Source organism: Rhinatrema bivittatum, chromosome 8, assembly GCF_901001135.1.
Source record: "Rhinatrema bivittatum chromosome 8, aRhiBiv1.1, whole genome shotgun sequence".
Classification (NCBI taxonomy): domain Eukaryota; kingdom Metazoa; phylum Chordata; class Amphibia; order Gymnophiona; family Rhinatrematidae; genus Rhinatrema; species Rhinatrema bivittatum.
Genome location: NC_042622.1, coordinates 247,860,112 through 247,877,409, shown reverse-complemented (window position 1 = coordinate 247,877,409; position 17,298 = coordinate 247,860,112). Strand labels below are relative to the sequence as shown.

The window sequence follows — 17,298 nt, the reverse complement described above, 5'->3', positions numbered from 1 at the left end:
AGACAGGGCATTCTCTACAGCAGGACCTACATTGTGGAATTCCATCCCACCAGAACTGAGACAGGAACCCTGCCTTCCAACTTTTAGAAAAAGACTAAAGACCTGGTTATTTATGAAAGCCTTTCCAGACAACAATCAAACCCAAAATCAATATAATTAATGCAGAACACCCTTCAGGATAATCAACAGTTTTGACAATCCCATCAATGGTACAATCCCTTTTAAACTGGCAGGCTTTCCCAGTTATTCTTCACTGTTAAATTACTATCTCCTTTTCTTCTGTTCCAAGTTGAAATATGTCCCTGTTTTATTGTAACTGCAATTTTCCCTTCTTTTAGCACTTGTTAATGTTTTTTATCACTTTATTGTTGTTCACTCCTTGTTATTTGTAAACCGGCATGATGCAATTCCCTTCGCGAATGCCGGTATAGAAAAGACTCAAATAAATAAATAAATAAATAAATCCGGTCCTGGATGGGCTGTGGAGTCCGCCTAGTGCCTTTCCTTTGCCTAAAAAGATTCCGAAGCTGATCAGCTGGGAGTGGGATTTCCCGGAAGCGGGCTTAAAAGTTGGTAGAGTGATGGTGAAGCTTTATCCTTTGATGGAAGTGTATTTGGATCGCCTGAGGACTCCTAAGGTGGTTGCGGTGGTCTCTTCAGTGACTTGTCCAGGTGGAATCCAATGTCTGAGCAGTATTATCTGCTGTTACCTCTTCTAGCAGAATCCAGGTTCAATCTATCGTGGTGGCTGTTGAGGAGCAACCTGGAAAGGGGAATGGACCTGGAGGCTCAAGACTGGGTGGTGGTGACCACAGATACTAGCCTCAAGGGCTGGGGGGCAGTGTGCCTGGGTCATTCTGTCCAGGGTCTTTGGTCAACGGCAGAGATGGCCTGGTCCGTCAATCACCTAAAGGCAAGAGCGGTGTGCAGGACCCTGCAGGTAAGAACATAAGAACATGCCATACTGGGTCAGACCAAGGGTCCATCAAGCCCAGCATCCTGTTTCCAACAGTGGCCAATCCAGGCCATAAGAACCTGGCAAGTACCCAAAAACTAAGTCTATTCCATGTTACCGTTGCTAGTAATAGCAGTGGCTATTTTCTAAGTCAACTTAATTAATAGTAGGTAATGGACTTCTCCTCCAAGAACTTATCCAATCCTTTTTTAAACACAGCTATACTAACTGCACTAACCACATCCTCTGGCAACAAATTCCAGAGTTTAATTGTGCGTTGAGTGAAAAAGAACTTTTTCCGATTAGTTTTAAATGTGCCACATGCTAACTTCATGGAGTGCCCCCTAGTCTATTATCTGAAAGAGTAAATAACAGATTCACATCTACCCGTTCTATACCTCTCATGATTTTAAACACCTCTATCATATCCCCCCTCAGCCTTCTCTTCTCCAAGCTGAAAAGTCCTAACCTCTTTAGTCTTTTCTCCATAGAGGAGCTGTTCCATGCTTTTTTGACTGCCGCAGCACACTGAACTGACTATTTCAATGTGTTATCCACTATGACGCCTAGATCTTTCTTGGGTTGTAGCACCTAATATGGAACCTAACATTGTGTAACTATAGCATGGGTTATTTTTCCCTATATGCAATACCTTGCACTTATCCACATTAAATTTCATCTGCTATTTTGATGCCCAATTTTCCAGTCTCACAAGATCTTCCTGCAATTTATCACAATCTGCTTGTGATTTAACTACTCTGAAGAATTTTGTATCATCTGCAAATTTGATTATCTCACTCATTGTATTTCTTTCCAGATCATTTATAAATATATTGAAAAGTAAGGGTCCCAATACAGATCCCTAAGCACTCCACTGCCCACTCCCTTCCACTGAGAAAATTGTCCATTTAATCCTACTCTCTGTTTCCTGTCTTTTAGCCAGTTTGCAATCCACGAAAGGACATTCGTGGATTGCACCTATCCCATGACTTTTTACTTTTCCTAGAAGCCTCTCATGAGGAACCTTGTCAAATGCCTTCTGAAAATCCAATTATATTACATCTACCGGTTCACCTTTATCAAAGGTATGTCTGCCTTTGATCCAGGATCAAATGGTTTGAGTGTTTTCAGACAATGCAACAACTGTGGTGTACATCAGTCGCCCAGGAGGGATGAAGAGTCACTCTGTGGTTCAGGAGACTCTGCTATTGTTTGTGTGGGCAGAGCATCACCTCGAGGGAATTGCGGCCTTCCTTGTTGTGGGAGTAGACAAACGTGCAGAAGGATTTCCTCAGCAGGCAACAGCTAGATCCCAGCAAGAATGAACTTTCCCCAGAAGCCTGGAATCACATTTGTGCCAGATGGGGTGTTCCTCAGCAAGACCTCATGGCGACACAAGCCAATGCAAGACAGCAAGATTATTCAGTTGCAGAAGGGAAATCAGTTCGGTAGGCCTAGATGCTCTGGTGTGCCTGTGGCTGATGGGGGGGGGGGGGGTCCTTCTGTATGTTACCTCCTTGGCCACTCATAGGTCGAGTGTTACGGTGCATGGAGACACATTCAGGGACAGTGGTGCTGGTGGCGCCGGAGGCAAGAGCGGAGGCCATGTCTTCCATGGTTTGCGGACCTGGTGTATCTGGCGGTGGACAAGCCTCTTCGGTTCACTCATCTGCCAGGATTGCTGTAACAAGGACCCATATTTTCGGATCGGGAGGATTACTTTTTGTTTCGTGGCTTGGCTTTTTAGAGGCGGCACTTGTGCATGAAGGGATATTCGGAGCCAGTAATTTCCACCCTTCTCCAGGCTAGACGGCTTTCTACTTCTATGGCATACGTTAGGGTTTGGAAGGTATTTGAGTCCTGGTGTCTTCAGCAACAACTGGATCCTCTGTTGGTGGCAGTACCACACATTTTGTCCTTTTCTGCAGCAGGGCTTGTCCAAGGGTTTGGCCTATAGTTCGCTCTATGTCCAGGTTTCCGTCTTGTTGTCTCGGGGGCAAATTGCGGGGAAAGTCCTTGGCCTCTCATACCAGTGTCGTCTGTTTCCTGAAGGGGGGTTATGCATTTGCGATCTACAGTTTGGAAGATGTGCCAGTTTGGAACTTTAGCTTAGTTTTGTGGGTTCTCTGAGGCATGTTTTGAACCTTTAGGACTAGCTTCTTTGAAGGACCTTGCGCTGAAGACAGTTTTTCTGGTTGCTATTTCTTCAGACAAGAGGATTTCAGCGCTTCAGGCTCTGACTTGTCGAGATCCTTTTTTGCATATTACTGATGACAGGGTGACCTTGGGAATGGTTCATTCCTTTTTGCCAAAAGTTGTTTCTGCCTTCCATGTGAATCAGACGGTTGAATTACCGGGTTTTCTGGAATGGTCTAGAGAATCTTCGAAGGATAGAGATCTCTATCTTCTGCATGTGCGTCACACTCTGTTGCATTATTTGAAGGTCACTAATACTTTTCGGTGATCGGGTCATCTTTGTGGTGTTCGGTGGAGCAAACAAAGAGAGAAAGCTTCTAAAGTTACTTTGGCTCATTGGTTGAAAGAGGCTATTTGTTTGGCCTACTTTTTGTAAGGGTTGTGCCATTCCAACAGGTTTTAAGGTGCATTCAACTAGAGCACAGGCGGCATCTTAGGTGGAGTGTCAGTTGTTGTTCCCCCAAGAGATCTCTTGGGCAGCAGTGTGGTCCTCGCTTAATACTTTCACCAAGCATTACTGCTTGAAGTATGAGAGTGGGTCTTTCAGGTTCCTGCTCGGTGTAGGGTTGCTTTGGTATATCCCACTTGTCTGGAATGATCTGGGTATGTTCAGGAAAAGAAAATTGATTCTTACCTGCTAATTTTCGTTCCTATAATATCTCATATAAGTCCAGAAACATGCCCCGTTGTTGCTACCGAAAGACTGATTTTTTTTATTTTTTTTTCCTGGTATGTTATGCACTGTAAATCGGGATTATTCTCACTAATTGAACAGTTATGTTGAGTTAAGTGGTTGACAAGACTATTCTGGTTCTGGAGTTATGTTGGTCTCCAGTTCAGGGGGATCAACCCTGGGTTTTCCAGTTCACCTTGGGAAAGGGGAATGCTATTTTTCATTGGCGTATTTGTTCTACAGACAGGGATTTTGAAACTCAAGCGGACATTCTAGCAAGCAGATTCCTGGTACGAGGTTATCCTCATAAAGCCATCAATGCAGCATATAAAAGAGCAAAGTACAGTGACCGTAACATGCTATTACAGTATAAACTTAGTAAACAGGAAACACGGTTAACTTGCGTATTAAAGCAATCAGACGCATCTAACATAATTAAATCAGCCATACGGCGACACTGGCATATTTTGTCAATACATGACATATTTCAAGAATTGCCCATATTTGCTATGTCCCGGGGTCGTAACATAAGAGATCACACAGTTCACGCACAGATCAACACTGTCAAACGAGAGGAGACACTAATTGGCCATCAACCATGTGGTAATTGCACATGGTGTGCGCAAACCATTCAAGGAATTGAATGGGAGGATCCCGTTTCGGGGTATAAATTCAGGGGTTCCGGGAGCAACCACATTCCTCTTGTCATTTCAGGTTCTTTTTCCTGGCTTACCATGGATGGTCAAGGTGGAGGTCATGGTCAGGTGTTGGCAGTGACTGGTTAGTGGATGGCGAGCGTCTAAGTGCCTTTGGCCTCAGAGTGTTCGGTCCTGCCGGTTCATCGTTGGGAGGATGATAGTGGTGCGAGTGCTGGAGTCGCAGCAGCGAGAATGTCTGATTTGCAGGAGCTGGCCTGTGCTGCTGTGGGGACCAGGGAAGCTGATTTGCTTGGTGGGCCGCTGGAAGGTGGCAATGCTCAGGGAAAGGCAGGTGCGTTGTCGGGTGAGGCAGTTCACTGCAGCAGCAGCTTGCATGGCCAATCTCACACTGGAAAAAATCAATATGCCACTGCTACAGCGATTATAACTATAATCAATGAATCATGAGCTGTTGCTCTGTCGCTGGAATAATGTGTATTTTCTTAATAAAGTGAATTATTTCTTTTAAAATTATTTAAAATAAAGATTTTAATGACACCTACTATATACCATGTGTGTGTGAATTGATTAATTGTTTATATATTGTATGTTAGCAATGTAAAGGAATTGGAGGAAAGTTTCATATAAATTCGTTGGTGTCTCCGCACCACGATTATGTGGTGTTATAATCATTAACTGTCCCCCTCCTCCTGTGTGAGTTTTTTTGTAAAAATTTTTTTGCTAAAGATTACTTCACCTCTGTAACCTCTTCCGTGTAATGAGCATCAAATAATTTATATACCATAACGGTATTTTGTACCGAGAGCTCTGGACTCTTTACTGTGGACTATAAACTGTAAAGGAGTAAGATTCAGACTTCCCTTTAAAGTGTTGGTTGTGTTGTCCAATTTCAAACGATAGTCCCGACACAGCCGATCCGTGTTTCAGACTGATTGTCTTTCCTCAGGGATGTGAAGCGTTGTAATGCAACCAACGTTTGCGGAATCTGATTGAACTCCGTTGAAAAAAGTCCTCTAACGATCTTGTGTAGATGGCTCTTGACGGAGTTGCTCTAGCTCCGTCGCCGGAAGAGTAATTTGTGTGTTATGCTGAACCCTTTTTATATGTCAGCAAAGGAGCAAAATTTGACCAATGACCGTGTAAAGGCTTACTGACGTAATCACGCCGACCTGGTGGAGAACTTGTATACGGAGTAACCAAACGTGCTCTCCGACCTGACAGGAAACTGGGTATTGTACTCGCGTTAAACTCCCTTAAATGCCATATAGAGAATTTAATCTGATGCGACCGAAGGCCTTAACAAGACGCCCTGAAGTGATGACTGTACTTTTAAAACAAGTACCGGGGATATTAAATAATCGCTGGAACTTTTTATTATAATAAAGAGTTCCAATTTAGGTCATCATTCATTCCCCGTGGGGCTGATGTGTTTAGGGTAAAAATCCAAAATGCTTCTCGTTGATTGAGCAGAGCCCTGTTGTCCCCGCCCCTGGACGGGGCTTCAAGATGTTCCAAGATCGTCCATTTCAAGTCGGTAATCATATGTCCCCTATCTGTCAAATGTTGCACCATTGGTGCCGTCATTTTTGCTGTATTGAATCTGGACTTGTGCTCTCCCAGTCTTACCTTAACTGGTCTCGAGGTACGACCTACATATAGCTGGGGGCACGGACAGATAATGGCGTAAATTACATTGCTGGATAAACAGTTTGTGTTGTGCTTCCGCCAAACTTTATATCCCGAAACGGAATCCTCCCATTCAATTCCTTGAATGGTTTGCGCACACCTTAGATTCTTATTATTCCCGGGTCTCCCTACATTTTCCCCCTAATATATCTTTATTTTTCTGCATACTTGTAGTTGTGTTTTCTTTTTAAATATCAGATGGACATCTTTTTATGGCCACAGAGCTATTATAAATATCTCCTTCCCCTATCCCAGGGGTCGGGAACCTTTTTGGCTGAGAGAGCCATGAACGCCACATATTTTAAAATGTAATTCCGTGAGAGCCATACAAGACCTACCAAATTAATTTACTACAACCCCCTACTCTCCTGATGCCCCCCCCCAAGACCTGCCAAATTAATTTACTACAAACCCCCCCCCCCCCCCCAAGACCTGCCAAAAGTCCCTGGTGGTCCAGCGGGGTCCAGGGCTCGCAGACAAATCTTTAATAAAAAAAGTAAAAATCTAACAAAACCCCCCCACCCTCCTGACGCCCCCCAAGACCTCCAAAATTAATTTACTACAACCCCCCACCTTCCTGACCCCCCCCCCCCCAAGACCTGCCAAAAGTCCCTGGAGGTCCAGCGGGGGTCCAGGAGCGGTCCGGGAGCGATCTCCTGGACTTGGGCTGTCGGCTGCTAGTAGTCAAAATGGCGCCGACGGCCCTTTGCCCTCACTATGTCACTGGGGTCGACCAATGGCAGCGTGGCTCCTGTGATATAGTGAGGGCAAAGGGCCGTCGACACCATTTTGATTACTGGCAGCCGATGGCCCTTTGCCCTTACTATGACACATGACAAATTAACAGGGTAACTTCAGAGGTGGCAACACTGTTGGTTCCTTTCATTCACCTAGCAATGTTCAGGCAAACAAAAGGCTGAAAAATAAAATAATTCACAGAGTGCTGTGATTGCAGATTCTGTCAAGTCTGTACATATCATCAGACTAAAATAGGTGGAATGGTGGTAGAAGACCATTCTTGGGGGGGATTTGTTTTGCTGCTTGTCTGAACTGGTGTGTCTGGCTTTCTCTTTTCATTTAGCTAGCCTCGGAATACGGCATTAAATTCATGGAGACCAGTGCAAAAGCAAACATCAACGTAGAAAACGTAAGCATATAACTGTCTTGCTTTCTCTTGACTGGGTAAGATAACCAACTATTTAATTTTTCCAAATAATTAGCTGAACTTAACTGGCTAGATAGATTTTAGTGCAGCTGGGATTCCTGGCTAAACTTAGCGGCTTAGTCCTGAAAAGCTGACACTAACTGGCTAAGCCCTTTAAAAAAAAAACAAAAAAAAACACTTTTTTGAAAAAGCCAGTAAACTTTTTAAAAATTGTCTAGTCCAATTTCCTTTCCCCTACTCTCCTGATGCCGTTTTTTTTTTTGTTTGGTTTTTTTTAACATGAGCCCAGCAGACCCCATTCCCTTCTTCCAACCCAATTCAATCTCCATGTAATAAAATAAAAAAAGGCAAATTTTAAAACGGCTGCACGGGCATCCATGTACATGTGGTTCCCAGCATGCACACATGGACGTGCTGATTTTATAACATGCATGCCCAGATGCCAACTTGTGCTGGGGGGGATTTTTTAATAAACGTGCCAATGCAACTTGGCCTTCCCCCAATTCCGCTAGCTACCCTTCCTTCGTTTTTCCCCTCTCTGCCCTGACCCCTAACCTAACTACCCTAATTTTTTTTTTGTTTTAAAACTTGCCTGCTTGGACGAGCAGAAGTAAGTTCCACGTGCCGGCCTGCTGCTGGTGCATGCTTCACCAAGACGGCACCTAATGGCGGTGTCCCACCCAATTTCAGAAACCTGGCTCTTCTGCGCGTACTGGGAGATATGCGTGTGGCTGGGCTGCTTTGAAAATGCATTTGGCTTGCGCCGAGCATCAAGCTTTTAATATCGACCCAAAAGTGAGCCCCCCCTAACCCTATCCTCCCTCAAATTATTTTTTTTGGGAGGGATGGAGACTGCCCTGCAATTATTTTTTTTTCTTAATTCATGGGGAAGGAAGTTTAGCCAGCCAGATTTTAGGACTGCTTTTGCAGTGACTAGATTTGTCTGGTCAAGTTAAACGGCTAGCATGGGAAATTGGTGCTAGCTGCCTAATTTTGTGGCCCTGCTCTATCATTGCCCCCAGGCCTTCTCAGAACTTGTCAGCTAAATTTAGCTTCCTACTTAAATTTAGGTGGATACATTTATCCTATTATACTGTACAATTTTTCAGAGGATCTCCAGCAGCTGGTTAAGTCCTAACTTAGCCAACTAGATCCCTTTTTTGGATAGTGACGTTTTTTGTTGTTTTTTTTTTTTTAATAATCTTAAAAAACAATCTCAGAAATCTGACTTTTTCCATGTGGAAGCATAGAAACTGAGATTATTTCTTTTCTTTTTTTTTAGCAATGGTCTTGCTTTATGAAATGCCCCAAATCTCCTGTCCTTATGTTTGTTTTATTAGATTGTAAGCTCTATTGTGCAAGGACTCTCTTGTGTGTGTGTGTGTGTGTTTGTACAGTGCTGCGTATGTCATATTGTGCAATAGAAATGCTAAGTAGATTTGGGCGGATTTTCAAAGCCCTGCTCGCGTAAATCCGCCCGGATTTACGCGAGCAGGGCCTTGCGCGCCGGCGCGCCTATTTTCCATAGGCCGCAGGCGCGCGTAGAACCCCAGGACGCGCGTAGGTCCCGGGGTTTTTGGAAGGGGGCGTGCCAGGGGCGTGTCGGGGGAGCGGGACCCGATGACACAGCGTTTCGGGGTGGGGCATTTCGGGGGCAAGACCGGGGGCGTGGTGCCGGCCCAGGGGCGTGGTCCAGACCTTCGGACCAGCCCCCGGGTCGGAGCACGGCGCGCCAGCACTCCGCTGGTGCGCGTAGATTTACGTCTGCTTCTCGCAGGCGTAAATCTACGGACAAAGGTAAAGGGGGGGGGGTTTAGATAGGGCCAGGGGGGTGGGTTAGGTAGAGGAAGGGAGGGGAAGGTGAGGGGAGGGCGAAAGAGTTCCCTCCGAGGCTGCTCCGAAATCGGAGCGGCCTCGGAGGGAATGGAGACAGGCTACGCGGCTCGGCGCTCGCCAGCTGCTCAAAATCGGCAGCCTTGCGCGCGCTGATCCAGGATTTTAGAAGATACGCGCGGCTACACGCGTATCTTATAAAATCCAGCGTACTTTTGTTTGTGCCTGGTGCACAAACAAAAGTACGCGAATGCGCTTTTTTTAAAAATCTACCCCAAAATTCTTGAGCAAAGATATGGTTAATGGAGTTGTGAGCTACACTAAGGCTGTTTCATCTTTCTCGAGTTGACAACATTGAAGGTTCTGAGCAACAGTCAAGATAGTACAGACCCCAGTAAACTTTTGGGCTGTGAATTAAAATGAATCTATATTTAGAAAAAGCCTGAAAGATCTGCCCCTGTATTCATGCAATCATTCAATCAGCCTGACCGCAACTAAAATTTAAAAAAAAAAAGTTTAAAAATGTTTTCCCATTTGCTCCAGGCATTTTTTACACTTGCAAGAGACATCAAAGCAAAAATGGACAAGAAACTGGTGAGTAAATAAATCTAACCAAGACTTACTAAAGGAAAATGATAATATGGACACACAGGCAGTAAGGAAACAGAAGTCACTAACTTGTTTTAGTGTTTAAAATTTTTTTTTGATTTATTAGTATAAAATGTAATATCTGTATGCCTTGCGTTGTCAACAAAATCATGTTGAAGGGCTTTGATTAAAATGGGAGAACAAACTTGCATGCTTATGGATGGAGTGTTTTTCAACTCTTTCCCTAAGAACAAAAAAAAATGTATAGCCCTTGCCCTTATCAGTCATTTTCAACAGGGTAGAGACCAGGCATATGGTCAAACTGGCCCCCACATTCCATCCCGATTGATCTTATCGTGCTTCCAGATGGACAAAGATAACCACTGCATTACTGCTTTGTGGCGTAGACTTGAAAAATGCAAAAAGCTTAAGTTATTGGATCATGTTTTAAGTATGAATGCTATATTTTCTGCCTTAACTTGACCCCTGAAATTCACACACAGATGGGGCATGGGGGCGTTTCAGATCTTATGACTAACAGCATATTTCATTCTAATTTATAATTTGCTTATTTCTCTAGGAGGGCAACAGCCCCCAAGGCAGCAACCAGGGAGTCAAAATCACACCAGACCAACAAAAGAAAAACAGCTTTTTCCGATGTGTTCTTCTGTGAAGAATATCGCCTTAAATCTGAGCATCTGCTCACACTGAACTGGACCGTGCCTGTTCTAGAAATTTGCTTTCCTCTGTGGGACTTTCAAAAATGAAAATTATTGCCTTCAACTAAGGCCCTGCCACACCATTGCCATCAGAATGAGATGGAAGAATTGTGGTTTAATGTTTAACAATTGTGTTTTTTGGAGATGGAATGAGTTTAGAAATAGTCTGTCCCTCTTTCTACCCTCTTCCGTGTGTTTTTTTTTTTCTTTTGCCATTTGGCATATCGGCTAGTCATGGGGAGGCCATTCCACAGGAGCCTGGTTCTTTTTTTCCATGCCCCTCCCCTTTTGACAGTTGTCCCTTTTTTTTTTTTTTTTAATATAGCTGTAATGCAACTACAGGGCCAAGAAAATCTTGGTAGTTTCTGCTTAAAAATGATTTCCAGTGACAGTTTTACACTAACATTTATTGAATATCAAGAAGATTTGTATACATGGCATATACATATGTCTATTAATGTGCAATTATATTTATACCACTGCAAGTAACAGGCAGATATGTGAATAACATATAGTTCTCTTACAGCGTTTTTTCCATGTACCAAGCCTGTGGTTAGATGTGGCCTCCCTATATCACTGGTTGCTCTGATCCATTATAAAAGATCTGTTCTTAGAAGTGAAAACAAAAGGGAATTATTTTTTGTACTGTTGCAATGTATAGAGGCAGCACTGAATGTGGTATAACTATATGCACAGTAATGGGGCTAGAATAAACTTTTTTTTTTTTTTTTATTTTATGGTTAATTTTTCTATTGAAAATTTATGATTTATGAAACCAAATTCATTCCATCACTTCCCCATCGTATGAGCTGTTTGTGCATTCATATATGAATACACATGAATACATTAGCTTACGTTTTCATGTGTGATATACCCTTATTTTGAAAGAAAACATAGTTAGAGGTTGGAATGCCATAGGCCAGGACTTCCCAAGCCTGTCCTGGTGACTTTATAGCTAGCCATGTTTTTAGGGATTCTGCAGTGAATATGTATAAAATGAATTTGCATATTTTGGGTTTCTAGTTATGCACATTTTTCCTTGAAGGTTCTGGAAACCTGGCTGATTGTGTGGTCACCAGAACAGGTTTGGGAAACCCATAGGCCAAAATAACCGAAGTTGGATATGTCAAAGATTTTATGTGCATAGATGGTTTGAATACAGCCAGTGGAAGAGCAGCTTTCATAAATACTGATGACATCATAAAGCTACTCCATGCAGTTAACGTTAGCAGCCGAGCTGAAAGAAGAGCCGACAGATGACTAGCTGTGGTACTAGGACTTGCTTAATAGTTTATCTGAGGAATCTGTCTTAAGAAGATAAATAGTGGCTTTAAGAGAAGACATTTGTAAATTGGACATCACAGGGTTTGACTAAAAATAAAGCTTTATTTTCACTTGCTAAAATTTTTTCTTCTCAAAAAAACATTTAATGGAGCCAATCACATGTTTTGTCATGCTGCTCCTTCTCTTGTAGCCCTAGTGTGTATCATCTGCATATTGGTTCATACATGTGGAATGGATTTTATAGCCAGTGCTAACTTTTAAAAATGTTTCTTAGGGGTTGTTCATACTTGCATTTAGGGTAGAGGACATACACATGTATTAAAATTGTATTTCTGCCACATCATAGAGACATGTGACATTCTCTATCATTGGGCCCCACCCACCTGCCTGTTTCAGAGACCATATGTAAGCTGAATGGAATGTGTTCAACACTTTAAGAAGGAGCAGGCAGTGATTATTAGTTTAATATAGTACTTCATAGCAACCTGTGACTCGCTGAGGAGTCATTCTTTTGACTCTTGTGCATTAATTCCTCAAAATGATGCATTCCATGAAGACACAGAGGCAGATTTTAGAGAAGTATGTGAGCGTGTACTTTTGTTCACGCACCCGGCGCAAACAAGAGTACGCCGGATTTTAATAGACACGCGCATATCTTTTAAAATCCGGGGTCGGCGTGTGCAAGGCTGCGCAAAATCGGCAGCCTGCACGCGCCGAGCCGCATAGCCTGCCTCCGTTCCCTCCACTTCCCCTCCCTTCCCCTACCTAACCCAACCCCCGGCCCTAACTAATTCCCCCCCTACCTTTATTTCAAAAGTTACTCCTGCCTGAGGCAGGCGTAACTTGTGCACACCGGGCCAGCTGCCAGCACACCATGTTCCAGTCCGGGGGCTGGTCCAGAGGCTGCGCCCATGCCCCGGGGCTTATGCGCATCCCGGGGGTTTGAGCGCGCCAGCAGCCTATGCAACATAGGCTCAGCACGCGCAGGGGGAGCTTGGGGCAGGTTTTCGGGGGTACATGCGTATCTTATGAGTGTATTCCTTTGAAAATCTGCCCCATAGGGAATCTGTATAAGGTACCGTATTTTCCGGCGTATAAGACGAGTTTTTAACCCCTAAAAATCTTCTCAAAAGTCCGGGGTCGTCTTATAGGGCGAATAATTACTGTATTTTTCGCTCCATAAGATGCACTTTTTTCCCCCAAAAGTGGGGGGGGGGAAATGCGTCTTATGGAGCAAATATAAAAAAAAATAAAAATCTAACAAACCCCCCCACCCTCCTGAACCCCCCCCCCCCCAGACCTACCAAATTAATTTACTACAACCCCCCCCCCCCCCCCCCCAAAGACCTGCCAAAAGTCCCTGGGGGTCCAGGAGCGGTCTGGGAGCGATCTCCTGGACTTGGGCCGTCGGCTGCCAGCAATCAAAATGGCGCCAACGGCCCTTTGCCCTTACTATGTCACTGGGGTCGACCAATGGCAGCGGTAGCACCTGTGACATAGTAAGGGCAAAGGGCCGTCGGCGCCATTTTGATTACTGGCAGCTGACAGCCCTTTGCCCTTACTATGTCACAGGAGCTACCGCTGCCATTGGTCGACCCCAGTGACATAGTAAGGGCAAAGGGCCGTCGGCGCCATTTTGATTGTTGGCAGCTGATGGCCCAATTCCAGGAGATTGCTCCCGGACCGCTCCTGGACCACCAGGGACTTTTGGCAGGTTTTGAAGGGGTCAGGAGGGTGGGGGGTTGTATTTAATTAATTTGGTAGGTCTTTGGGGGGGGTCAGGAGGGTGGGGGAAGCTGAGGGATTAGTTTTAAAGGGTCGGGGTGGGCTTTTTGTTTATCGGCTCGGGTGCAGCCGATTTAAAAAAACAAAAAAACCCGATCGGGCCGCACGAAAAAAAAAACCACGATGTGAATCTGAACCGGAATCGGAACCGATTCCGGTTCCGATTCACATCTCTATTACCGGTACCTCCTTCTCTGGCTCTCAGATCTTGCACATGCACGTCTGCGCCGCTTCACTGCAGTCCTCAGGAGCGAGATCTGAGAAGCAGAGAAGGAGGTACCGGTAATAGGATACAAGGGTGGGCCAGAGGGATGCGTTACCGCTCTGATAGTCTTGGAGACAGGGAGGGCTGGGCAAGCAGGGAGAGCTGACCAATCCAAGCAGGATTTGTATACAACAACCAGCCAATCGCCGGTAAGGTACATCGCTTGCCGTGGTTGGCTGGTTGTTGTATACTGGGTACCACATACAGTATGGTTATGTAGTGACACAGAAGGGTAGTCTTATACGGCGAGTATATCCCCAACTCTATATTTTAACTGGAAAAGTTGGGGGTCATCTTATACGCCCAGTCGTCTTATACGCCGGAAAATACAGTAAATGGGAGGTTTTGTCACTAAAGAGGTGAGTGTCTAAAGGAAACATACAACAGGATAGCAGTCTTCCCACATTCTTTCCTGGTACAAACTATGTGTATGTTTTTTGTGTCATAAACTTTGTCACTGTTCCTCACAAGAGGTAGAACCACCTCCTGCTGAGCAGGAGGATGGGAAAGCCAAACATGTTTAGAGCTCCTTGATGTGGTTTGGATCTCCCCCTTTTCAGCGTGTGCTGTGGAAAATTGGCAGGATTTGATTTAAAGAAAAGGCAAGTATATACGTGCTCTATGATACAGAGACTACCTACATTATACCTGAAATATGTTGGGACTGTATCCTAAATTCTTTAAATATAGGGGATGAATAACTGGGCAGGAAAGCTGGGTTTGTTTTTCAAAACTTACTATTTCTGAACTGGCGTTCATATGTGAGACATTATATTCTAATATATGTCTACGTGTGTGTGTGTTAACGTCTGCTGTGTGAAACAGCAAGAAAAGTGTTTAAAACACTTGTAATACTTGACATCTCTGCATTATTGCTGCGGACAGGTGGACATGGCATAGGTGCCAGCTTTTTTCTAGAGGGGGAAGTTTGAAAGATCAGCTCAACCAAGCTTCTTGTTTTGTTTTTATCTGAATCATATGTAGGCCAAGCAAAATAGTGGGAGCAGCACCCTTGTCACTCCTCCTATGCTGGACTTGCTGGAGCCTATCTTGGCAAAACACAAGTGTTTAAGTAGGCAGAAAGTAAAGCCACTAGCATGAGCTATTTAGAAGCTGGTCTCAATAAACTGACTGGCAGACTAGATTATCAGCTGTACTGTCCACTGGAACTTTTCTAAGCTGCTGTGTGTACTTTAATGACTGCATTTCAAATACATTTTTTTTTTTTTTAAGTTAAGATTTTCTTAACCTGGTGCCAGGCATGTAGAAAAATTAAACCAGTGTTCCCTAAAATATAGACTCATCTCTCTTGTGAGGACTGATTTTCAAAATATTTTACCTGGGTTACAAAGCAGTTAATTGGCTAAAATGTGCTAGAAATCATAAACACCCTCCCCTCTTTCATGCTTATAGACCTGTATAGGTACCGAAGTATGCATGGCACTAGCTTGCCCCAAATTTTCAAAGGGAAACTATAGGCATGTGGGTACAATGTGCATGAGTACTCCCCCCCCCCCCCCCCCCCCCCTCAGTGTTAATTTTTCTTCAGATTTGCAGGGTTAATTCATGTGTTCAAAATAAAAAAAAAAAAAATCCTTGTTTAGTTTCTTGATCATGGGACATGGTGATGTAGCTCTTCTAGCCTGTATAAGAACATGCCATACTGGGTCAGACCAAGGGTCTATAAAGCCCAGCATCCTGTCTCCAACAGTGGCCAATCCAGGCCCTAAGAACCTGGCAAGTTCCCAAAAACTAAGTCTATTCCATGTTACCGTTGCTAGTAATAGCAATGGCTATTTACTAAGTCAACTTAATTAATAGCAGGTAATGGACTTCTCCTCCAAGAACTTATCCAATCCTTTTTTTTTTAATCTATAGTTTTATTTATTTATTTTTATATGCCGACATTCGATCTGAGATATTACAATTGTAAAAAAAATCAAAAAGAAAAAATATTACGTCAGGCAAAATTTAAGCGGTATTCTCTCACTTAATAAAACAATACATCAGTATTCCTAGTCCCCATACTGGGAGGATTCTTACAGGTAAAAGTAAAGAAATGTAAATATATAACTTACAAAACACTGGAGATATACACTTTATTATGCAGCTATTTATACCTCAACCTTCTTTATCGACCAGAAAGGATTCAAAATGGGCTGGGTCCTGGAAGACAAATTTATTTGTTTGCAAAACTACTGAACATTTACAAGGAAACTTTAAGAAGAATGTGGCTCCTATTGCCAAAACTCTAGGTTTCAATAGCAGGAACTGTTTCCTTCTAAACTGTGTGTTTCGTGAGATATCCGGAAATACTTGGATCTTTTGTCCACAGAACAAAAAAAATCTTTATTCTTAAAATACTTTTACAAAATTAAATTTTTGTCACTTTCTCTACAGAGAGTGACTAATAAAGTAGCTCTTTGAGGAATATCATCCAATGATGATTCCAAAAAAGCAGTCAAATTTGGTGATTCCTGTTGGACAAGATCCATGCCTTCCTCGCCCTCTGGAACCCTTAATCTGGAATAAGGGATATAGTATATTTTAGATATACTTTTATCATCCACATTTGAAATTGGCAATTTCTACTAGGTATTTTCTGAATAATTCATAAGCAGATATTAATCTGGACACGAAAATTCAAGAATCTTAAATTCCTCACCCTAAATACATTCTCCAGATTTTCTATCTGCCTTTGAGTTGTCAAACTATCTTTAATAAATGAATTATTTGCCATTTGTAACGCATTTAATTGTAACAAAATATTCTTACTACCTTCCTCTAATTGTTATATGTTTATTATGCGTTTCAATATCACTTTTAATCTCATTACAAATCTTATTATTCTGGACTATAGCAGCAGACATAATTTTCTGTAATTCATTAATTGCCTTCCAGCCATCCCCCAGCGTTCCATTTTGGGGATCAGTGGGTTCTGAGGCTACTACTGGTAGTCTCATATCCCCCTGTATCTCTGTTACCTCTGAGTCCCCACATATAGTGGTTATAACAGAGTCAGTATTAGGTACCTCCACTGTACTTGTCATGCTGTGGGGTAGTGCTATAGGAGCTTCACTTTCTTGTTGAGGTTGCTGCACTAGGCAGGAGCTCTCTGGGGATCCCGATGAAAAGAATACTTCTGAAAATGAATTTCGGGCAGTTTCTTACCCTCCTTAAAACATGGGAGTCCATTGGCACTCTTGAAGTAGAAACTGCTGGTGAAGATGACCAGACCTTGGTTTTTCTTTTCCTCCCCATATGACTTAAAGGAAAACATTTCTTGATAAGGGGTGTGTCTCTTTGGCGCGCGGCTTTGGCCATGCTGACTTCGTTCCATTAAACCGTGTCTTTCTATATGAGCTGTGATTTTGATATTTAGAACACTTTCCACTATTTTTCCTGGCACTGAAGTCAGGCTAACTGGTCTGTAGTTTCCCGGATCACCCCTGGAGCCTTTTTTAAATATTGGGGTTACATTAGCCACCCT

General features: G+C 43.3%; 1 protein-coding gene across 1 annotated transcript in view; it reads left to right on the top strand.

The window, feature by feature from the left end:
* RAB8A (RAB8A, member RAS oncogene family) overlaps positions 1-11,872 on the top strand; it is a 73,432-nt gene extending 61,560 nt beyond the window's left edge. The window contains exons 6-8 of the mRNA XM_029614499.1: positions 7,251-7,316; positions 9,711-9,761; positions 10,336-11,872. Coding sequence (XP_029470359.1) covers positions 7,251-7,316; positions 9,711-9,761; positions 10,336-10,428 — 210 coding nt within the window. The 3' untranslated portion in view covers positions 10,429-11,872. The remainder of the gene's footprint in view (positions 1-7,250; positions 7,317-9,710; positions 9,762-10,335) is intronic.
* The last annotated feature ends 5,426 nt before the right edge of the window (positions 11,873-17,298 follow it).